The sequence below is a fragment of the Poromitra crassiceps genome (genome assembly GCF_964638095.1).
Source record: "Poromitra crassiceps genome assembly, chromosome: 8".
In the NCBI taxonomy this organism is placed as follows: Eukaryota; Metazoa; Chordata; class Actinopteri; order Beryciformes; family Melamphaidae; genus Poromitra; species Poromitra crassiceps.
The window spans coordinates 2,454,668-2,479,691 of NC_139629.1; the positions used below are offsets into that span (position 1 = coordinate 2,454,668).

Below are 25,024 nucleotides of genomic sequence, written 5' to 3' on the forward strand. Positions count from 1 at the left end.
GGGTGAGGGGTGTGAGGGGGGTGTTTCACCATGAGGAGGGGGGTGAGGGGGGGGGGGTTTCACCATGAGGAGGGGGGTGAGGGGTGTGAGGGGGGTGTTTCACCATGAGGAGGGGGTGAGGGGGGTGTTTCACCATGAGGAGGGGGGTGAGGGGGGGGGTTTCACCATGAGGAGGGGGGTGAGGGGGGTGTTTCACCATGAGGAGGGGGGTGAGGGGGGTGTTTCACCATGAGGAGGGGGGTGAGGGGGTGTTTCACCATGAGGAGGGGGCTCCAGGTTTGTTGTTCCTAATGGTGGCATCAGAGGGTTTGTTGTTCCTGATGGTGGCATCAGAGGGTTTGTTGTTCCTGATGGTGGCATCAGAGCCCTCTGCCTCCGATGAGTCACAGTCCGAGTCTCCAAACTGTAGAGGGTTCTAAGGGGAAGAGGGTGAACACACAGAGGGACATTAGTGCACAATAACAATATACATACATTCAACCTACACTTTTTTGTATTTTTTTTCTACCATTTCCATGCCAAAGAATGAGACATATTCAGTGTTTCCCCAAGAAGGTTATCCTTGCCAGGCATAGACTCAACAATGAAATCCTTAGCAGCTATTTAATGCAGAGTGACCTATTCAATGGCAGGGAAACAGAGCTATACAACTGCCTTTTTTGCATTCCTCTCTGTTTGATGCATATATACACTATACACTATCACGTATGTGTCTAAATACTTGGGGTGTGTCCCCAAAAAATCTGGAAGTTTGAGCATGAATAAATGTTACCATTTGTCTTAGGTTTGCCTTTGTGAGTACTGTGTTTACATTATCCAGTCCCTCCAGTAGCCTATACTACGAAGCTATCTTAACAGATCCGCGATCTGTCACTTTGATCTGGTTTGACTGAACAGGATCAAAGCTATCTAGTTTAACGATACTACGACGCTGGTTTTCTACTCGATAACTGAAGCTGGGTTTATCTGGGATCTGCCTGTGCACGCGCACGTTTTTCGCTCGTGCACAGGCGCGCGTCCATGCGAAAGAGGTGCGCTAGCCAATCACATTATGAACAGCTGAGTTGACACGGCAGGCACACACCCATTTCCTCATTCAATGATCAGAGTTTTTAGCAGATATTTAATGTAGCCTATGTCAGAATGAAAATCCGCGTTGGATATAGTCTGCTGAAGGACTGCTAAAGCTGCCGCTTGTATTCACATCAGTCATTTGATTTACTTTGATGAGCGATTTCTGTCTCCTATAGCAGCTTTTTGCGAGGGTAAATGTAAATGTGTAATCTCAGTCTATAAATTTCCACAATCTGTAAGCCTATTTAGACCATAGATTTAGAAACGCATGCTCAATGAATAATGATCTCTATCACTCATTATGTGTGTGGTTGCACTGATCGAATAATTCATATATAAAATAATGATATCCTAATATAAAAGAGAAAACTGCTGAACTAAATTGAGACGATGCGGGCATAGTTTTCATTGATAAAAACTAGCCTATTTTGTGGTCACATACAGTATATAGGCTATTGTCAGCAGAGTCGCATATCTCCATATTTCATATAATGATGCTGAAAATCAAAAACAACACGCTCAACTCGGAAATAATAATAGTATTAACTGGGTGCTGGATCCCAAAAGTTCATTTGATAAATAAGGATAAGGACAGCACTCCAAGTTAAAAGAATATTTATTGCCACACGGACGTTTCGGGGCAGCCGTCCTTCTTCAGCGTGTGAAGGCAAAAAAACACACAGGTGATTCACCTTCACCCTAATTAAAGGAGAACTTACCTCCAAAACACTTTTTTTCAGCTTTTAACCAATATATATGACTTTGGGGGTGATGTGTGAAGAATTCTGGTCAGAATTTCCACATTTGACACCAAACTGTTGCCATTTTACCATTTGTATCATTTTTCAGCAGCATATCTGGCATAAGCGCCCTCTTAGGGTCAAAGACTGCTTTTTTTTTCTCTCTCAAATGAATGGGATATTTGACACGTCGTTACGTCACGGTGTTCCCAAAGACTATGGGATTTCAAGATAATTACTCCCCTACCCCCCCTGTACCCTTTCAGCTCCTCAGAACTCCAAGCCTATTCTTATTGAAGTTTGCTCTTAAAATACTGAACCAAACGTCGTCAAAGTTGGCACATGTCTTAATTATAGTTAGTTTCCCGCTGAATGTGTCATTACTTTATTGATATCTTACCTGGATAAGCTCGAATGATGATGTTTATATTATCAGTCCGAGTTGCAAGGACTGTCTCCAGCCCAGGCAGGCGAGAGTCGTACTGTTACATGGACGAGCCCCAAGCTCCGCGGGCGCGCGCAGCAGGCCAGCAGCAGCTGGGCTCTCTGTGCTCTGAGCAGCAGAGAGAGCAGTCTGATATTTCCGCAAACAAATATGGTCGCAGTTTAGCGCACATGTAAAATATAACGCTATACTACGACGTGACAACGTGACAAAGCTTCTCTAAACATATCGGCTAATATAATATCATCACTGTGTACAAGCAACGCCAACTTTTATGGAAATCAAGTCAGCAGAGCAGAGCGACTGGCTCTGTCTGTGTGTGTGTGCTGCTCGGGGGGATTCGCATGGGAACAGTGTGAGGAGGAGAAGAGCTCTGCGCTGCCTCCTGCGCCCCCCCAAAACGCAAATTAAAAACGGATTTCATTGCGCGGTTTATCTCTAGTTAGACGAGGGAATTACGTGGAGAAATCTCGCATTGTGTTACCCCAGAGCGAGAGGTTTGTCCTCACTGTGTGCTGTGTGCTGCGAGCAGCGAGGCTCTTAACGTAAGTTTAGACAAGCCACATGCAAGCCACGCACACACACATGGGACAAAATGGGACAAAAATAATTAAATTTCTAGTTCGCCACTGAATGGCCAAATTGATATAACTATCAACCATTTCAGGATTTTCTGTTTCCATACAGGCCACCAGCGTTGGCTAATTGTTGATATTTATAAAGATATCGCCCCTCTCAAATAAATTATTTTTGAGGCAGTAGGCAAACTGTAATGGCGTCGATTTCCGAAAAAAAATCTTGACTTAACACAGCCAAAGAGTCTAGTATAGACAAGAGTATATGTCATTTCTTGGTTTTTTCCATAGGTATTTTCAAATCACTGTTCTAATACATATCTAGGGGGTAAGTCCTCCTTTAAGGAGTCCAGAGTCAGCAGGGGGAGTCAACAATGTAGATATACAGAACCCACACACCTGAGAATGCTTTGTGAACATCAAAGTTAATGGATATACTTCAGAAAAAATATATATACTTTACAAAAAGATAAGGAAATTAGTATGTTTTTACAAAAAACGATAAGGAAATTAGTATGTTTTACAAAAAACAAGTAAATGAAATCTCCTCATTCAATCCATTAGGAATGAGGGTGTGGAGGGAATGGATCCAATAAGTTTCTCTCTGAAGGAGGATTTTGTCTCTATTGCCCCCTCTCCGTGGCATATTAACTGTTTCTATGCCCATGTAGTGCAAGTCGCTCAAACTGTGTTTTAAGCTGTTAAAATGTCTAGCAACTGATGACTTCTCATCATGGTTGCGTATAGAACATTTATGTTCACAGATTCTTGTTTTTAACTCACGTTTTGTTTTACCAACATAGTATAGATTACATGGACATTTTAGCAAATACACCACATATCTCGTGTTACATGTAATCCTGCCTCTCACCTTAATGTCAGCACCAGACTTAGGATGAGTGAAATGATTTCCCTTGAGCATGGCATAACAATGTACACAATTATGACAAGGAAAATTACCACTGGACAAGTTAGAAAGAGAAAGAAAATGACTTTTACTTTTTGGCAGATCTGACTTAACTAAAAAATCCCGTAAATTGGAAGACCTCTTATAGAAAAATCTAGGTGGAGTTTGAAAAGCATTGGTGATATGAAAGTCACTTTCCAATATGTGCCAATATCTACTCACTACGTCTTTGACTGACTTAGATATAGGACTATAGGTAGACACAAATGCTAAACTCTGAGAAGAGGTGTCTCTGGACCTGGGTTGAAGTAAATCAGACCGCCGAACTTGGCGTACTTTATTCAGATGATTCTCCAGTAATGAATCCTCATACCCCCTCTCTTTAAAACAAACACAAAGATTTTTAGCATGTAACTCAAAAGAATCATCAGAATCACAAATGCGTTTAATCCTCAGTAATTGACTATAAGGTAAACTTCTTTTGAGGGCTGGGGAATGGAAACTCTTGAATTGTAAAAAAGTATTTAGATCGGTTTCCTTTTTATACACTTCGGTATGTAAACCCGATTCAAGTTTTTGCACCAAAACATCCAGAAAAGAAATTTGTTTCAAATCATAACACAATGTAAATTTAATGGATTCCATTCTTGAATTCATAAGAGCATGAAATTCATTCAATTCTTCTACATTACCGCTCCAAATAAAAAATAGATCGTCTATATATCTTCGATAACTTTTAATAAACTTAAAATAAGGATTGTTGTTATAAACAAAATCCAACTCAAATTTGCCCATAAATAAATTGGCATAATTCGGAGCCACCGGTGAGCCCATGGCTGAGCCCCGATGTTGAAGGTAATACTTATCCTGAAACTTAAAATAATTTTTTGTCAATACTTCATTGGTTAAAGAAAACAAAAACTCTGTGGAAGGATGCAGATCAATTCTTTGATTTAAAAAATAATTCAATGCTTCTAAACCATCTTTATGAGGAATGCTAGGATACAAACTGGAGACATCCATCGTACATAAAAAATCATTAGAGTCTACACAACAGTCCTTCAACTTGTTCAAAAAGTCTGTAGTGTCTTTGAGATATGACGGCAGTGCATAAACCAAGTTCGGCGGTCTGATTTACTTCAACCCAGGTCCAGAGACACCTCTTCTCAGAGTTTAGCATTTGTGTCTACCTATAGTCCTATATCTAAGTCAGTCAAAGACGTAGTGAGTAGATATTGGCACATATTGGAAAGTGACTTTCATATCACCAATGCTTTTCAAACTCCACCTAGATTTTTCTATAAGAGGTCTTCCAATTTACGGGATTTTTTAGTTAAGTCAGATCTGCCAAAAAGTAAAAGTCATTTTCTTTCTCTTTCTAACTTGTCCAGTGGTAATTTTCCTTGTCATAATTGTGTACATTGTTATGCCATGCTCAAGGGAAATCATTTCACTCATCCTAAGTCTGGTGCTGACATTAAGGTGAGAGGCAGGATTACATGTAACACGAGATATGTGGTGTATTTGCTAAAATGTCCATGTAATCTATACTATGTTGGTAAAACAAAACGTGAGTTAAAAACAAGAATCTGTGAACATAAATGTTCTATACGCAACCATGATGAGAAGTCATCAGTTGCTAGACATTTTAACAGCTTAAAACACAGTTTGAGCGACTTGCACTACATGGGCATAGAAACAGTTAATATGCCACGGAGAGGGGGCAATAGAGACAAAATCCTCCTTCAGAGAGAAACTTATTGGATCCATTCCCTCCACACCCTCATTCCTAATGGATTGAATGAGGAGATTTCATTTACTTGTTTTTTGTAAAACATACTAATTTCCTTATCGTTTTTTGTAAAACATACTAATTTCCTTATCTTTTTGTAAAGTATATATATTTTTTCTGAAGTATATCCATTAACTTTGATGTTCACATAGCATTCTCAGGTGTGTGGGTTCTGTATATCTACATTGTTGACTCCCCCTGCTGACTCTGGACTCCTTAATTAGGGTGAAGGTGAATCACCTGTGTGTTTTTTTGCCTTCACACGCTGAAGAAGGGCGGCTGCCCCGAAACGTCCGTGTGGCAATAAATATTCTTTTAACTTGGAGTGCTGTCCTTATCCTTATTTATATAATGATGCTGGAAATATGAAGTTCAATCACATCATACAGCAACACAGTTGCAGCTGCAAAATGCAGGAGTAGCCTAGATATGAATCATCTTAATATGGGATCGCCTGTGTGCAGGTGATCCCATATTAAATTGCTTAGATGTAGTAGGCTATTCTAGCATGTAGGCTATGACCATTTCAATTCCAACCCAATGTCAGTCTCAGCTCCGTTGCGCACACGGAACCGTACGCTTTGGAGACGTTTATGTAACCTTTTTATGCTGGTTTAGTGATATTTCTCCACTCACTATTCAGCTGCAATCGATCAGCGGGGTCAAACAACGTATCTAGGCTACTTGAGAGCACAAAAATGAATATATAAAAACATATTCCAAAGTGGTAAGTAGGGCTTAATTAAAATGTAGCCTGCAACAAGTGCAAGGCTTTAGTCCTTGATTAATTCAACATTACAATTTGTGCTCCTTCCTTGATGGGAAACTCGTCCAGAAAGGGGTTGGCCATTTTTCCAAACTGCTGATTCGATTGGTTCGTGGGCGGTGTATTTAAGGTCTAATCTTATCCTTGCAACTTAACCTGCTGCGGACCAGGTTAAGTGTGAAGCATAAGTTGCTATGGAAATATATGTCGGTAAGAAGTTAACTTGCTTTGTAGTACGGCTAAACCAGGTTTAAACCCAAACTTATCAGGATCAACCTAAATCTTGCTTTGTAGTACAGGCCTCAGGTGAGTACTGTGTTTACATTATCCAGTCCCTCCAGGTGAGTACTGTGTTTACATTATCCAGTCCCTCCAGGTGAGTACTGTGTTTACATTATCCAGTCCCTCCAGGTGAGTACTGTGTTTACTTTACATTATCCAGTCCCTCCATGTGAGTACTGTGTTTACATTATCCAGTCCCTCCAGGTGAGTACTGTGTTTACTTTACATTATCCAGTCCCTCCAGGTGAGTACTGTGTTTACATTATCCAGTCCCTCCAGGAAATTGCGATTGTGTAATCGCAATAATTAATGCAAATTCAACCAATCTCTGCAATATTTGCGGGGCTTTGCAATTTTTCAAAATTTCTGCAATTTCTCAGCAAAAAACAGGTTCCTCAACATGCAATTTTTGCCAGTTACCGCAATTTTACTGCAAAAAAAATCACAAAACTTTGCAAATTGCATCGCAATTTTTACGCTACAAACAACAATTGCAGCAAAGAGTTGATAAAAAAAAAAAATCTGCTTTCATGCCATAATTTGCTCAACCGCCTTTCTTAGCACACTGCGGACTGGAGTAGATCCCGAAATCCCCCTATGTACTGAATGGAGAATCGATTTTCGATCGTGAATCATTTTGAATCGAAAATCGAATTTGAATCGAATCGTGACCCCAGGAATCTGAATCTAATCGAATCGTGAGATACCCAAAGATTCACACCCCTACTAAATACTAGGGATGTCACAATATATCGTCCCACAATATATCGCGATATCAAAACGTGACAATATGTATCATTGAGATGAAATCTCATATCGCGAGAAAAAGAAGCTGAACATGGTGGCACTGATCTGCATCTGATTGCATGCTCGCTCTCCTTTTCATTGCTTTGTTTGAACAGACGAGGGACGTTACAGACACGGAGGATGAGAATGGTGAAAATTGCTCAAATTAGCGTGGTGGATGCCCCCTCAACTTACAAATCAATCGCAAAAACATATTGTTAAAATATCGTATCGTATCGTTATCGTGAACCCAATATCGTGTATCGTATCGTATCGTGAACTGAGTGTATCGTGACACACCTACTAAATACACATTAAAAACACAGAGGCAAGACTACAAGACCACACCGCCTGTGGTACCGACCTCGTAGCTGTGCTCGTCGGAGCACAGCTTGCCCAGGGAGATCTGGGTCTTCACCCTGCGGACGGCGCACTCCTTGTCGGACAGGCCGTCCGACTGGGTGGAGATGTCGATGGGGATGTCGGGCGTGTGGGACAGCAGCTCGTCCAGGTGCTCCTCCTGACTGTTGCTTAGCCGCTCCAGGGGGCCGCTGTGGGAGTGGTCGCTGGTGTTGCCCTCCTCGCCGTCCGACACCGACAAGTTCTCTGAGCTGAAGGTGGAGTACGACTGGAAGCTGCTCATACAGCGGTGAGGCCTAGGAGGGAGGCAGGAAGGGGAAACAGGAAGGGGAAAGGAAAATGGGGTGAGCAGAGGAAGAGATAGGGCAGAGGGAAGGATAGAGACAAAGAGTTGTTAAGCTAATGTCTCATACCACTAAAGCAACATGTCATAGCATTGTGAATATATACACTACTAGAAATAGTATTTGCAGCACACGTTGCGCGTGCTCCCCGCTCAACTGGCAGTGCTCATTTCCATTGTGCCTCATTGGTTCATGGTTGCAGACGCAGCTCGCGTGGAACCTCTCGCCTTATTATCGTAGTGAGATATATGTAGATTGTCAGAAATGTTGCTTACTGTGTTAATGTAAAATATTCTCAAAAATAAGAGTACCGTAAATTCCGGACTATAAGACGCACCGGTCTATAAGCCGCGGGACCAAAATTGACTATTTTTTTCTTCTATAAGCCGCACCGGTCTATAAGCCGCGGGTGTTTTGATGTTTAATTACCATATGAAAGGGTTCGTGCACAGAGAGGAATGTCGGGAAAGCGATGGCTGTTTGGGGAAGCTCCCATTTATTAACATTTCAACAAAACAAAACAAAAGTCAGGTCACTAATCCCCAGACAAAATCACACAACAATAGGCTATATGTGCAGCAAACCTGTAACCAGAGAAGTCAAGTCACTAATCCTCGTCTTCCTCTTCTTCCTGCGTACTGAAACCACCAAAGTCCTCATCTTCAGTGTCGGAAACGAACAGGTTCAGGGTGGCTTCGTCAACCACTCTCCTCTCTCCTTCATTGTCACTCAAAACCAACGAACTCCTCTTCATCACTGTCGGCATCGAACAGCCTCTGAAGCCTCTGACGGCCCTCAGCGCCAGCTGTGGCGGCGTCATTCTCTTCATCCCGCAGCAGTCCAGCGTTTTGGAACCCGTTGGTGATTGTGGATGTTTTCACACTCCTATAATATTCCGTGCTGAGACAGTTCCTCCTGCTGCACCGTCCAACGCCTCACCATTGACTCATCGATGCCCAGGTTACGCGCGGCTGCTCTGTTTCCCTCTTTTAATGCGAGATTGACTGCTTTCAACTTGAAAGCTGCCTCGTGTGAATTTCTGCGTACCTTCCCCATGGTAAGTGAGAGTGTTGCTTCTACTGCTCGTTCTCATGCTGTCGAGAACGAGCAAAGCTTTTTTTTGGTGAAAGAATCCTCCAGGGCGCTTCTTGTTAACAGTCCGAGTGAGTGGCAGGTCGAACGTCAAAGGCACTTCATCCATATTTATGATCTGCTCCGGTTCGATGGAATATTCCTTGATCTTCCTTTGTGTGAATTCGCCGAAGTTTGTGATTTTCTCCTGGTAGTCGGGGGAGGGAGTTGATGGCCGAGTGGCCGTTTGCTTACCGTAATTACCATATGTAAGTGGTCACGCACAGAGGGGATTGTCGGGATGGCTGTTTGAGGAAGCTCCCATTTACCGTATTACCGTAACATTTCAACAAAACAACATAACACAACACCACCGTTGTTTATTTTTACAGTGCACACAGTGTCCGCGGTGTGGTGAAAAGAGGGCAAGAGAGGAAATTAAAACAGAAGTGGATTTATAGTTAGAAAGAGTGCTAAAAAAGAGAGATTTTATTTGTATTTTTTTTTTTTTTTCTGAAAAAATCCATAGATAAGACGCACCGTTATATAAGCCGCAGGGGCCAAAAAACGGGAAAAAAGCCGCGGCTTATAGTCCGGAATTTACGGTAATTGTAAAAATTCAACCTGTTTTAGTTACAATGTAGTGATCTTTTTTTTTAGACAGACCTCCAAGTGGATACGACCCAATACGTCATTTTTACAAGCAGCTGAATACGAACTAAAACCACGTGTCAACGTTAAGCGACCTCTAGCGGTCATGTGAATAACAGCCGAGTCTCAGAGTTAGCTAAAATCTTAACCTGGTGCGGGATTTGAACCTGGGGCCCCTGGCTTGAAAGTCAGCTGTCGTAACACCCTACCCAGAACCCAATACCTAACCCTAACCCACACCCTACCCCTAAACCTAACCCTTAACCTAACCCTAACCCTAACCCTAACCCTAACCCTACCCAGAACCCAATACCTAACCCTAACCCACACCCTACCCCTAAACCTAACCCTTAACCTAACCCTAGCCCTAGCCCTAAGCAGTTTTCGGCAAATATCTCGGCGTCGAAAGGCGTCACCGAAAAGTGCCACACATGTTTTTTGCTTCCTGTTCGACGAGGAATCCAACGAGACCATGCGCGAGTCAATCCGACCACCGGAAAAAAATCACATCCCAACCCTAACCCTAACCCTTAACCTAACCCTAAACCTAAAAGTAGCTTTAAAAAAAATAAAAGTCGCATTTACAACTTGCTTTTTGGTGGAAGTCGCGTAGTACTTTTTCTCTGCCACTGAGGGGCATACGTGGGTCCTATTGCAGTCACAAAACTTTTGAGTCGCATTTGACCTCCATGTGATACTGTATACACATACATCACACAATATACTGTATACACATACATCATACACAATATACTGTATACACATACATCATATACACAATATACTGTATACACATACATCATATACACAATATACTGTATAGTGCCCCAAAAAAGTCAAGCTCAAGGTCAAAAACAAACATGATTTGCTGTGTTTTACCTCGTTCTCCTTGGAAACTCCACTTCACTGTCCACCTCCCCCTCCTCCTCTTCAGATGACTCATCACCACCCTGAGAGAGGAGCAAATACAGCCGTCAGTCCAGCACCAACCTCTCACTGCATCCCACACACACACACACGCACACACACACACACACACGTACACACACACACACACACACACACGCGCGCGCGCGCGCGCGCGCGCTGAGGAAGTCCATGGTGTTGTGTTTACCTTCCTGAGTGGCCTGATCGTGCGGGGCAGTCCGGTGGGAAGGGTGTGTGTTCGTTGGGACGCCTCCTGTTCCGGGGGCTCTGCCTTCTCCGTGGCCTCTCCGTCTGCACTCGGCTCAGGCACTTTGCTGGGCGCTGCTAATGGAGACGGCGCCCCCTCCTGGGTGCTCAGCAGGGAGTAGTGGGGCAGCTCTGGCTGGCTGGAGGCAGGGGGGGTCTCCTGACAGTGTAGGCAGCCGGGGAAGGGGTGGGCCTGGCAGCAGGGGCACAGAGACCCAGCAGCGCCTGTACCCGGGACAGGGCCGGAGCTGGCGGCCCGCTGGCGCGAGTCCACGTCCACCGCGGTGGAAATGAGGTCAGGGCCGCTGGTGCCGGAGACGCGGCGCTGCAGATGGTCCGTCTGGGGGCTGCGGAGGGCAGCGGCCGGCCCAAAGTAGCGCAGGTTGTTGGCACAGTTGACGACGGCCTCCTCGCGGCTCTTCAAGGGGAGGAAGGGGCCCTCTGGTGGTGGGTGGTGGTGGTGGTGGTGGTGGTGATGGAGGTACTGCTGCTCCTGCAGGGGTTGGGTCTCCTCTGCGGCCCCGGCGCCGGGCTTCAGCACCCCGGGGAACTCGCTGTGGCTGCCCTTGCTGTTGGCGCGGCGGTGGCGAGGCTTGCTGCGGTAGCGTGTCTTGCCAGGAGGTGTGGACACCTTCGGGCTGGCGGAGAGAGGCGACGGGGAGGGGAGGGCATCGACACGGGGGATGCCGTCAGAACGAAGCAAATCTGGCCTGGAGGAAATACATAATTACATAATTATTACATCATATAGTTTTAGGCATTTAAAGGAACACTCCGCCCATTTTCAACCAGCTTTGTATCATTAGAACATCAGTAGTATATCAGAAAACTGTAAACTGTTTTGAAGTCTGTCATTTAATTTGACAGTTAGTGAGTGTTAAAGTGTGGACCAAATTCAAATTAATAACTCAACTCAACTCATAACTCAAATTAATAACTCATTAACTCAAATCAACTCTCAATAACTGTCAAACTATTCATCATTCATCTAGTTTGACAGTTATTGAGACTTCATTTGAGTTAATGAGTTATTAATTTGAGTTAGTGTGGACCAGTGATGTCACTGGTCCACACTTTAACACTCACTAACTGTCAAATTAAATGACAGACTTCAAAACAGTTTACAGTTTTCTGATATACTACTGATGTTCTAATGATACAAAGCTGGTTGAAAATGGGCGGAGTGTTCCTTTAAGTTCATTTTATTTTGTCCAGCGATTATCATTTTATGTCCAGGAAAGCAGTGGCTACTAATGATACTGTATACAGCCCTTATACACTGTGGGTTTTAGCAGAACATAAGTTAACTGAAACAGATCAATTGGTCTTACTTTACTGGGCTTTTGGGGATTACTTGATGGATTAGTGTCCTGTATGTAAATCCTGCCTTGCTGAACCTGCAAATGCTGACCTATGCAGCGTACTTATAACCAAGGAACCTATAAAAAAGGAAGAGACATCACTCACGGATTGGGGCCAGTTCTATTGAAGTGAATGCGGTGGGCTGTCACTCTGTCATTTCACCTTTGATTGAAAAAAGCTTCCACCAGATTAAAGAAAGCACATTACATAATAGGTCGGACCTGCCTTGTTTGGTCATGTATGCTATCATGATGTTGTTACATGTAGCTAATCTAGCTATCTTGGACCAAACAGGGGCTTGAGTTGAGCTCTGCAGCTGCTGGACAGAAAGCTGGTCTGTTTGGAGACAATAATAGATACAGTCGGTCTGTGTGGGAACGCCCACAAAATGCTACTAGGGCTGGCGCGCGAGACTAGACGGGTGGGGGGAAAAACCCCATATATCTCAATGGGCTGACTCTACACTACAGGATTGGGGATTCTAGAGCAGGTCTGTTCAGATGTGCGTTTACTGTGGTGGTTGAATCCCTGATCCTGTCTGCCTGGGCTGGGCTAGCAGCCAAATGCGAACTATGCTGGCTGGGAAGCCAGCTACCCCAGTGTCTATGACGAGACATCGCCTAAATCTATAGGGAAAATTAACATGCACATTTAGATATTTAAAAAAACAGTCAACTTCAGGTAATGTGCTTTCTTTAATCTGGTGAATGCATTTTTCAATCAAAGGTGAAACGACACAGATATTATGGTTTATAGTGACTTTCCATGCCCGCCCCATTCACTTTAATAGAACTGTCCCAAAAATCTGCCCCTTTGCAAAATTCGAATGCTGTGACATGAGTGATGTCTCTTCCTTCTTTATTGTTTTCCTTGGTTACAACAGGGAATTATTTCAAAGGGCTCAAGGGTCTTTTCTCCTATAGCACGGTGGCTCAGTGGTTAGCACTGTTGCCTCACAGCAAGAAGGTCCTGGGTTCGAACCCCGGTCCGTCCCAGGTCCTTTCTGTGTGGAGTTTGCATGTTCTCCCCTTTGTGTGGGTTTCCGCCGGGTGCTCCGGTTTCCTCCCACCATAGGGTTACTATCCCTGTCAGTGCCCCTGAGCAAGGCACTGGCAAAAGAAGTGGAGTTGGTCCCCAGCTGCCCACTGCTCCTAGTGTATGTATATTGTATAGAGACAGTCGGCATGTGTAGGAACGCCCACAAAATGTTAAACGGCTGGCGCGCGAGTGGGGTAAAACCGCCCATATATCTCAATGGGCTGGCTCACCGAAAAGGAAGGTACCGCGGCTCTAGACAGTTTTGGGAATTCTAGAGCAGAACACAAGACGTCTGCTCAGATGTGCGTTTACTGCGGTGGTTGAATCCCCGATCGTGTCTGCCTGGGCCGGGCTATCAGCTAAATTCTACCTTTGCTGAATGGATCGAACGGGCGATTTACCCCACCCTGACCATGCCCCCAGCCAGGCTGAGCCAGCTAACCCAGCGTCTATGACGAGACATCGCCTCAACCTATAGGATGGGTCAAATGTAGAGGACAAATGTCCCCATGGGGATAATAAAGTATATAAATACAATGAGCAATGTGTTGAAGTCAGCAGGACCTCAGACCTTTTGCTGAGAGGCAGCCCGGGTTTGTGGGAAAGGCTTCCTTTCTTCTTGATCAGCTTCTCCACAGCATTTGACCTGACGATGGGTCTGACCAGGTGCCGCTTGTAGTTCCCGGGATACTTCTTGTCCACGGTCTGCTCTCTCCTACAGAGGGGAATGATGGCAGGATTAGTGCTAGTAGTATTAGAAGGGGTGGGGGGGAAGGGGTTTGTTGGAAAGATGAAGCCAAAGTACAGTAGTAGCCAAGTACCAAAAAGTGCAGTTCACTGCATATGACCACTTGAGGCTGGCTGCAAAAGGGAGCCATGCCCCATTCACCCCCATGTAAAAATACCTGACTTTACAGCAGAAATAAACATGTTTACAGCCTGGTTCAAAAACAGTTTTGGTCTCAATCCACCTTCTTTTTTACCCCGTTACTCAAGATAATCCACAGACCTCGTTATGAGCAGTTTCATGAAGGAACTATTTTCTTTTGACCGAACTACACCTGCTAGCTGCTAGCTAGTTCCTACATGAGACGGCAAAAGAAAATAGTTCCTACATGAAACTGCTCACAACAAAGTCTGTGCATTATCTTGAGTAACTGGGTCATGATTTCTGGAAAGAGACAATGTTGTTGAATTTTTCAAATGTATTTCTTTGGCGCTTTGAGCACCACAAGCCGAGTGCCATCCAGTTCCATTGTATTGAAGAGAAGGCAGAAACTCTGCGGCTGAAATCTCCAAAATTCAGGCAACTATCCCAAAACGATATAGATGGATAAATAGCACTACAGGTGAGAGGGAATATATGTATTTTGGATTTTAGGGTGAGCTGTCCCTTTAAGTACTGATGACTGGAACAGGCACAGAGAAATGTCTGTGGCATTTGGAAACAATGGGCGGGCACAGTGAGGCAGGGCGTGATGGGTTTATATACAGTACGTACTTCATCAGATCCTTCTCCCGGATCTCCAGCTGCAGCATGACGGCACTCAGCTCCATGTAGAGGTTGTTGGCTCTCTCCAGTTTCCTCTCATAGTGCTCCCTGATGTCCAGCGCGTGCCTGCCAGGGGTGGGACATGCAAACAAACGCTCACTTTCAATGTAACTAATTATAGATATCAGGCCCAGAGCGCTTCACTTTCAATGTAACTAATTATAGATATCAGGCCCAGAGCGCTTCCAACGCACTCAGACACACAGCGCACGGAGCTGAGTCTGACACAACTAACGTTAGCTAGCTAGCATACAGGGTCAATGGCAAGCTAACATCAATCCAACAAGATAGTACAAATAATAATTCTACGGAGCCTCTCCTCCGCCATGTTTGTTGATCTTTAGTCCCGCCTCTTTCTCAATTTTGCTTGGTCGGTTGAAAAAAGTGACAACGATGAGCAGCGCTCCTCGCCAAAAGTTTAACTTTTTTCTGCTTGAGGCGCTCAGAGCGCTCCGCCCAAAAACACACGCCGAGCGCGCTGAAACGCCAGGCGCGGTGCTGGGAAGAGGAGCGCTCTGAGCGCGTCCCTACCATAGAGAATGAAGAGTTCGTTTCCTCGGATAGTGCGCTTCGTTTGGGGTGGTGAGAAAGTGCAAACGAACTCTGGGGCAGAACAAACAAACGAACTCTGGTCCGCTTGAAAACGTGGGTCTCGGTTCGCTTGCAAGTGAACCCTGGCGCGGTTCGTTAATTCACTTCCTGGACTCCTGGTTTCAATTCATTTGGTTTATATTAGCTGTTACATATATTATATTGCGGATGAGGAGTGGTAAATTCCATTCTCTAACAGATAGTAACACCAAAGTAAAAGCAGAAATCCCAATATTGCAGGTGGTGTTGCTCCATGGTTTGTGTTTTGCGGATTCACTTGTGTTGTTCAGTCAGCCCTCAGCCAGGCAAGAAGCCTGCTGGAGAGGAGAGATTTCCCTTCTCTATTCTGTCCAATAGACGAGTGACTGTTTTGATCATGTGACTTTGTTCAGAAAGTTTGGTGCGCTTGTGACAAATTGCTGTGTGAAAGTGAACCAGACCAAATGAAAATCACAACAATGTTGCAACTTCACCCCCCCGAATCTCACCGAGTCCACCAGCTTATATGTGAAAGAGACCTAACTCAGATAAACCATCATCTCTCTTCCTCGCACACCTGAGTTCGTCCCTCCTACGTCGGATCAGCTCTTCGTCCAGCCTGTGGATGCAGGTGCCTTCGCTTTTGATCTTCTCAAAATGTTTCTTCACCTCCTCCCTCCATTCTGACTGTAATGCAGAGGCACACTGTCAAACGCTGGCCATACCTTCTGAGTTAGAAACACTTTCAGATTATCTCAACTCCAGGGGAGAACAATGTCATCTACAGTAAACAAAGATCTACTGCTTGGAGTGGTGCTCTAATGCCAGGCTTCATGTACAGTACCCTAAGCAAATACCTACACTAAGCACGTAGCAAGCTTATCTTAGAAAAGAACATTATCTAGAACCCTGTGACCTATACACAGCAACATTGCTCTGCTTGTGTGTTGCAATGGTAGTGCTGCAGACCTGAGACTTGAAGTAGGTCTCCTGAGCAGCTCCGAGTATGTCAGCAGAGGCGATGTCGAGGTGGAGCAGAATCTGACGAAACGACGGCCTGTTCCTGGGCTTTCCTTGCCTGGGAGGGACAGATGAGGGAGGGGAGATTCGTTGGAATAAGAACTGTTAACAGTACTGGTTTTCAGCTGTACTTTTGAGCAATTTTATACTCTACGTTAAAGACAGAGAAGAAGACGGACAGAGCCTTCTGTCTGTACTCTTCTGCGTTCATTTCGTGTGTATTTCTGTCCGTCCTCTGAAAGCTTAGGGATACGCATGAAACGGAGCAGAACCACACACACTCTCACACATTTGACTCGCTACTGCCCAATGGTAGATGTATTGCTTAACACGATACCAACGTCGATACCAACGACGCATGGAAGTATGTGGGCAGTGACAATTACACCGTTGAAACGGACGCATTTATTTTCATATGAAAATGGGAGTATAATTGGGCCTTAAGTGTACATGGAGGACTTGCACATGTGTCAGTGTGCTTAGTGTTTGATCTATACTCGCCATGTTTGTTTCATGAGGATTTTGAAGCCATCAGGGCAGCTGGAGGGAACAGGGAGGTGGAGGCTGTTGCTGCCGACACCCCAGATGATGGCGGAGGAGTCCACATCTTTGTATGGGATCTCTCCTGTCAGCAGCTCCCATAACACCACTCCAAATGACCTGCACAACACAAGTCAGGTTAGACCCATAACACCACTCCAAATGACCTGCACAACACAAGTCAGGTTAGACCCATAACACCACTCCAAATGACCTGCACAACACAAGTCAGGTTAGACCCATAACACCACTCCAAATGCCCTGCACAACACAAGTCAGGTTAGACCCATAACACCACTCCAAATGACCTGCACAACACAAGTCAGGTTAGACCCATAACACCACTCCAAATGACCTGCACAACACAAGTCAGGTTAGACCCATAACACCACTCCAAATGACCTGCACAACACAAGTCAGGTTAGACCCATAACACCACTCCAAATGACCTGCACAACACAAGTCAGGTTAGACCCATAACACCACTCCAAATGACCTGCACAACACAAGTCAGGTTAGACCCATAACACCACTCCAAATGACCTGCACAACACAAGTCAGGTTAGACCCATAACACCACTCCAAATGACCTGCACAACACAAGTCAGGTTAGACCCATAACACCACTCCAAATGACCTGCACAACACAAGTCAGGTTAGACCCATAACACCACTCCAAATGACCTGCACAACACAAGTCAGGTTAGACCCATAACACCACTCCAAATGACCTGCACAACACAAGTCAGGTTAGACCCATAACACCACTCCAAATGACCTGCTCAACACAAGTCAGGTTAGACCCATAACACCACTCCAAATGACCTGCACAACACAAGTCAGGTTAGACCCATAACACCACTCCAAATGACCTGCACAACACAAGTCAGGTTAGACCCATAACACCACTCCAAATGACCTGCACAACACAAGTCAGGTTAGACCCATAACACCACTCCAAATGACCTGCACAACACAAGTCAGGTTAGACCCATAACACCACTCCAAATGACCTGCACAACACAAGTCAGGTTAGACCCATAACACCACTCCAAATGACCTGCACAACACAAGTCAGGTTAGACGTAGAACTACGCAAATCAACAAAGCAGAACATAGTCTTTTCACACTTCTCTAATTTACATCAGCTTACAACTCAAATCTGAACGGTGTACTATTTGACATCATTATTATTTGTATTTTTTTTTTAATAAAGGCTAGGGTGGCTCATTGATTTCAATGTCATTCCGAAAAGGTATTTTCCTGGGATTTGAGCACTCACCAGATGTCGACTTTCTCAGACACAGGCTCATTTCGGATCACTTCTGGGGCCATCCAGGCCACCGTGCCGGCAAATGACATCTTTGTACTTTTGTCACTGAGCTCTTTGGACGTTCCAAAGTCGGAGATTTTCACAGTGTCAGTCTGGGTCACCAAAACACTAAAACAGAGAAAACACGTTCCGCACTTAGACTTTGAACAATCTTATTATAGGAAACTTAACAGTCCTTTGAGATGCTTTTAAGACGCAGTCCCTTAACCCATTGATACCTGATGCAGCATTTGTGTGTGTATCCCTTTAAGTTAAGTGTAATCTTTCTTACTGTACGGCCAAGAGAAAATACTCATTGCACGTCTCTGCATCGGACTCATGGTGTTGGGGGAGTGAGAGTGAGCTTTCCAGCAGATTCAGCCTGTTCTCATTCTGCTGACTAACACGGTGCTGCAGCATGCTGATATTGATTAGAGAAAGAGAGCTACAGTGAGAGGCAGGAGCTGGAGGAGACAGGAGGACACGGTGTCTCAGAGACCGGAGGACACAGTGTCTCAGAGACAGGAGGACACGGTGTCTCAGAGACAGGAGGACACGGTGTCTCAGAGACAGGAGGACACTGTGTCTCAGAGACAGGAGGACACAGTGTCTCAGAGACAGGAGGACACGGTGTCTCAGAGACAGGAAGACACGGTGTCTCAGAGACCGGAGGACACGGTGTCTCAGAGACAGGAGGACACGGTGTCTCAGAGACAGGAGGACACGGTGTCTCAGAGACAGGAGGACACGGTGTCTCAGAGACACGAGGACACGGTGTCTCAGAGACAGGAGGACACTGTGTCTCAGAGACAGGAGGACACGGTGTCTCAGAGACAGGAGGACACGGTGTCTCAGAGACAGGAGGACACTGTGTCTCAGAGACAGGAGGACACAGTGTCTCAGAGACCGGAGGACACGGTGTCTCAGTCTCATATTAAGACCAACCACTCACTCTTCTTAACCCACTGATACCTGATGCAGCATTTGCGTGTATATCCCTCATTTGTGTGTGTGTATCCCTTTAAGACCGCTCTTAAAGGGATACACACACAAATGCTGCATCAGGTATCAATGGGTTAATGCTGAAAATGGCATTCCAGCTAATGGCAGGACAACTCAGAGCCAATGGGCTAAATTGTATTTGCTGCTGTAGGCCAGGAAATCTCACGCACGCACGCACGCACGCACGCACGCACGCACGCACACACACACACACACACACACACACACACACACACACACACACACACACACACACACACACACACACACACACACACACACGGCTGTCTTTGCTGAGCGCTACAGTTTGAAGAGTGTGATCACAGCACAACAGGGAGGAACAGACTGAAGATCAAGAGGGAAGGAGTTTGACTGACAGCATTTTCATAACGCTACACTACTAGTCCAAAGTTTGAACACATATTTTGTATATTTTTGATTCTTTAAAGGGACAGCTCACCCTAAAAAACAAAATACATATTTTTCCTCTCACCTGTAGTGCGATTTATCCATCTATATCGTTTTGTGTTAGTTACTTGAGTTTTGGAGATATCGGCTGCAGAGTTTCTGCCTGCTCTCCAATACAATGGAACTGGATGGCACTCGGCTTGCGGTGCTCAAAGTGCCAAAGAAATACATTTTGAAAAACTCAACAGCAACGTCTCTTTCCAGAAATCATGACCCCGTTACTCAAGATAATCCACAGACCTCGTTATGAGCAGTTTCATGGAGGAACTATTTTCTGTTGACCGAACTACACCTGCTAGCTGCTAGCTAGTTCCTACATGAGACTGCATAGGCGCAGCTAGGGCAGCAGCAGCCAGTGGGAGTATTTTGGTCAAAAGAAAATAGTTCCTACATGAAACTGCTCACAGTTAGTTAGTTAGAGGTCCTGGTCAGGATCAGACTTTTAGTGTTGCCAGTCTCCCAGGTAAGACACATCACAAACTGATGGCAGAATGATCGCCTCGTCTGACATGGTGACATCGTGAAAGACAAAAAAGATCATATAGTCTGAGCTCGGCATAAGGGCACCAGCCACCCTACTGAGAAAACCCCATTTCACTCGCTTGTATCCGCGATCTTGTTCTTTCGCTCATGACCCATCCTTCATAGGTGAGGGTAGGAACGAAGATCCTATTTGCCTAAGTCACACATTTGAGATCGCAATAGCTTTTAAAGTCATGAAAGAGTACCGTAAATTCCGGACTATAAGCCGCACCTTTTTTCCCGTTTTTTGGCCTTTTTTGGCCCCTGCGGCTTATATAACGGTGCGGCTTATCTATGGATTTTTTCCAAAAAAAAAAAAAATCTCTCTTTTTTAGCACTCTTTCTAACTATAAATCCTATATAACTATAATAAGTTTTAATTTCCTCTCTTGCCCTCTTTTCACCACACTGTATGACACTGTATGACACTGTGTGCACTGTAAAAAACAACACAGGTGGTGTTGTGTTATGTTGTTTTGTTGAAATGTTAATAAATGGGAGCTTCCTCAAACAGCCATCTCTTTCCCGACAATCCCCTCTGTGCATGAACCCTTACATATGGTAATTAAACATTAAAACACAATAAAAAAAAAAAAAAAAAAAAAAAAAAAAATACCATTAAAACACCCGCGGCTTATAGTCCGGTGCGGCTTATATAAGAAAAAAATAGTCAACTTTGCAGGTGCGGCTTATACACCGGTGCGGCTTATAGTCCGGAATTTACGGTACATTCAATATCATCCATACTTTTGACTGGTAGTAAACACGAATGAATGGCGGGGATGAAACAGATTCAAATGAACAAAGTATTTTTTACAAATGATTTGCTCATGTGGTAGTGCTGGCCTGGCAGAGGAGGTGACTCACTTGGGAGACTTGAGATCTCTGTGGATGATCTTGTGGAGGTGCAGGTAGTTCATGCCGCTGGCGATGCCCGAGGCCCAGTCCACCAGCAGGCGGGGGGTGACTTTGCGGCCTCCCCTCAGCACCTCGTACAGCTGGCCCTGGGCACAGTACTCCATGATGATGCAGTAACATGGAGCCTGGGTGCACACGCCCCTACAGGTGGGATCAAACACAGGGAACGCTTCAGAGTACATAGAGCAATGGATCCTAACAATGACAAATACAACAGATGCTTGTCTGGACTCTTCTACTAGCCCAACATAACAACATATCCCCAAATAGACTCAATAATGCCACAGCATTATTATATATATATATATATATATATATATATATATATATATATATATATATATATATATATATATAGACCAGGCCCCATTTGAGCCTGCTACATTAGGGTGGGCTGGTAGGGGGCAACTTTGGCAGTAGGTTTGCCGGAGGTTGTGGGTTCGGGGATGGGGATTAAGTTGCATTATATTCTAATGAGTTAAGTGTAATGGGTTCACCAAATTGTTCCATAGGAGTCAGCCACCTACTTGTGACAGGTTGACAGATATGGGAAGATGTGATTATAATGTTTATGTTTACTATGGGGGACCAACAAGTTATTTTATTTACCTTATTGCACTGACAGATCATTTTATAATTTTACTAGGTTCAAATATTTGCGTTTTCAGGATGATATAACTTGTCGCAGAACATCAATTTTGGTTTATTTGGTAAAAGTGGAACTGTATTCCTTCAGATTTTCTTCATTGTTCATGATTTTTTGGAAAGCATTCACTAAAGAGTCTATAGTGAATGCTGCTATGAACTTGTGTTTACTTTTGCTACTAAACCAACATCAGGACATCCAAGCAAGTTCTGACAGAGGGGACCGCATTGGACAAACACATTTGCATATCCCCCAGCATGCATTGTTCCTTCCAAACTTTTGACAAGAAAGTAACCACATTAAATAAGTGGTGGGTGGAAATAAATAATCATTAGCCTATTCTTAGTTGAACATGCAGTTTTGGAACATTCATCACACCAATGTCCGTTTCAGTGTAGAATGGTTACTTCCTTGCTCTGCTCTCCCCTAAGAGTGCAATGGACAAACAACCATGTCCAACCCTGTATCACCCCATATCGTGCTGTGCTGTGGTGCTGGTGAGTCTGAGGACTTTGGAGGCGGGCTGAAGCTCAGTGCCCACCCAATCAGAAGCTAGAATCGCTACTGGTATTTTCTGTGCAATTTTTCCATTGGCTGGGGGTGAAAATAAACATATTTTCCTAACTTTTGATTGGGTGGGCAAGACTCATGTCTGGGTGGGCATTGCCCACCTCTGCCGATGGCTGAAATCGGCCTCGTGCCACAGGATCACTTTATGCACAGTTGTATAATATTATGCATAATTGATCAACATAACCGCACCGTAAATTGGTTTTACTGTAGTTTAGTTTAGCTGTATTCAACAATAATAAGTAAGAAAGACACAATGGACAAAATGCATCTCATCTTAATTGTAGATAAGATAACACACAGTGAACAGACTTTCTTCCATTGTGGTTCTTGATGTGTCCACGTTAAGACGTTGCTTGTAGACTTACTTGAAGCCGATGATGTTGGGGTGCTTGAGCTTTCGCAGGTGTTTAATGTCCGTCTCCTTCTGCTCGCGCACCTTCTTGATGGCCACCTCCTCGGAGTGGAGCTTGCCCAGAAAGACGGCTCCCTGCGCTCCACTGCCCAGCCACTGCAGCTCGGAAATCTCCTCAAACGGAACCTCCCACGTGTCTGGACAGAAAACAACATGGAAGATGTTGATTTAATTGACTCAATTCACTATCCTGTCACTATACTTATATATATTAATAACACTGATATGATACTGAATGAATGCATTTTTTAAATCCTATATAACCAAGCCCTTCAGTGTTGACTGTTTTCATTTTGTCCAAACTCTCTTCATTCCCTCTTCATTTCCATCTCTGTAAACGAGTTGATTCTTACAGGACCTGCCTGGTTAAATGAAGGTGAAATAAACACAGTGAGGACATGTCAAAGTCAAAGTCAAAGCCACTGATTGTCAAACACCTGAGTGTGCGAAATTTGTTCTCCGCATTTGACCCATCCCCTGAGGGAGCGGTGAGCAGCAGCGTGCGCCGCGCTCGGGAATCATATGGTGATCTAACCCCCCAATTCCAACCCTTTGATGCTGAGTGCCAAGCAGGGAGGCAATGGGTCCCATTTTTATAGTATTTGGTATGACTCGGCCAGGGATCGAACTCACAACCTCCCAGTCTCAGGGCGGACACTCAGACCACAAGGCCACTGAGCTGATAAAGCGAAGTTTCTGTGTGAAAATGCTATAAATGTCTCACGCATTCAGATAGTGAGTCATGTGCTTTTAAAACAACTGTGGAGGAGAAACCTCCACCCAGCACATGATTGGAGGGCACAAGCATGCCAGCTGACTGACCACAAGACCCAACCCAGCTCTGTCTAACACCACTGTTAGCCTGCAGCCTGTGTCCAGCTGCTACCTCACCTTTACCATGACCACAATTTAAACAGCTGGAAAGCTCCACGCAAATGGCCATATGCTCGATGTGGGGATGGCTACCTTATTTGAGTCCACTGGCAGAACGTTTTCTGCTGCAGTAGCTGTGAGTTTTCAAGTGGAATGCAGTAAGATGAAAGCTGGAGCTAACCTTGCTGTTAGATGAAAGCTGGAGCTAACCTTGCTGTTGTAGCTTGTATGGAGCTAACCTTGCTGTTGTAGCTTGTATGGAGCTAACCTTGCTGTTGTAGCTTGTATGGAGCTAACCTTGCCGTTGTAGCTTGTATGGAGCTAACCTTGCCGTTGTAGCTTGTATGGAGCTAACCTTGCCGTTGTAGCTTGTATGGAGCTAACCTTGCCGTTGTAGCTTGTATGGAGCTAACCTTGCTGTTGTAGCTTGTATGGAGCTAACCTTGCTGTTGTAGCTTGTAGCTAACCTTGCCGTTGTAGCTTGTATGGAGCTAACCTTGCCGTTGTAGCTTGTATGGAGCTAACCTTGCCGTTGTAGCTTGTATGGAGCTAACCTTGCTGTTGTAGCTTGTATGGAGCTAACCTTGCTGTTGTAGCTTGTATGGAGCTAACCTTGCTGTTGTAGCTTGTATGGAGCTAACCTTGCCGTTGTAGCTTGTATGGAGTTGCCGTTGTAGCTTGTATGGAGCTAACCTTGCCGTTGTAGCTTGTATGGAGCTAACCTTGCCGTTGTAGCTTGTATGGAGCTAACCTTGCTGTTGTAGCTTGTATGGAGCTAACCTTGCTGTTGTAGCTTGTATAGAGCTAACCTTGCTGTTGTAGCTTGTATGGAGCTAACCTTGCCGTTGTAGCTTGTATGGAGCTAACCTTGCCGTTGTAGCTTGTATGGAGCTAACCTTGCTGTTGTAGCTTGTGTGGAGCTAACCTTGCTGTTGTAGCTTGTATGGAGCTAACCTTGCTGTTGTAGCTTGTATGGAGCTAACCTTGCTGTTGTAGCTTGTCTGGAGCTAACCTTGCTGTTGTAGCTTGTCTGGAGCTAACCTTGCCGTTGTAGCTTGTCTGGAGCTAACCTTGCTGTAGTAGCTTGTATGGAGCTAACCTTGCTGTTGTAGCTTGTATGGAGCTAACCTTGCTGTAGTAGCTTGTATGGAGCTAACCTTGCTGTTGTAGCTTGTCTGGAGCTAACCTTGCTGTTGTAGCTTGTCTGGAGCTAACCTTGCCGTTGTAGCTTGTCTGGAGCTAACCTTGCT

General features: G+C 44.7%; 1 protein-coding gene across 1 annotated transcript in view; it reads right to left on the minus strand.

The window, feature by feature from the left end:
- Positions 1-253: 253 nt before the first annotated feature.
- Positions 254-25,024, minus strand: part of map3k13 (mitogen-activated protein kinase kinase kinase 13) — a gene marked incomplete at both ends in the record, with an annotated part of 26,178 nt that continues 1,407 nt past the window's right edge. The window contains 12 exons of the mRNA XM_083642236.1: positions 254-415; positions 7,732-8,023; positions 10,673-10,743; positions 10,908-11,676; positions 13,938-14,081; positions 14,868-14,984; positions 16,066-16,175; positions 16,458-16,566; positions 17,010-17,168; positions 18,331-18,489; positions 21,220-21,411; positions 22,855-23,038. Coding sequence (XP_083498362.1) covers positions 254-415; positions 7,732-8,023; positions 10,673-10,743; positions 10,908-11,676; positions 13,938-14,081; positions 14,868-14,984; positions 16,066-16,175; positions 16,458-16,566; positions 17,010-17,168; positions 18,331-18,489; positions 21,220-21,411; positions 22,855-23,038 — 2,468 coding nt within the window. The remainder of the gene's footprint in view (positions 416-7,731; positions 8,024-10,672; positions 10,744-10,907; positions 11,677-13,937; positions 14,082-14,867; positions 14,985-16,065; positions 16,176-16,457; positions 16,567-17,009; positions 17,169-18,330; positions 18,490-21,219; positions 21,412-22,854; positions 23,039-25,024) is intronic.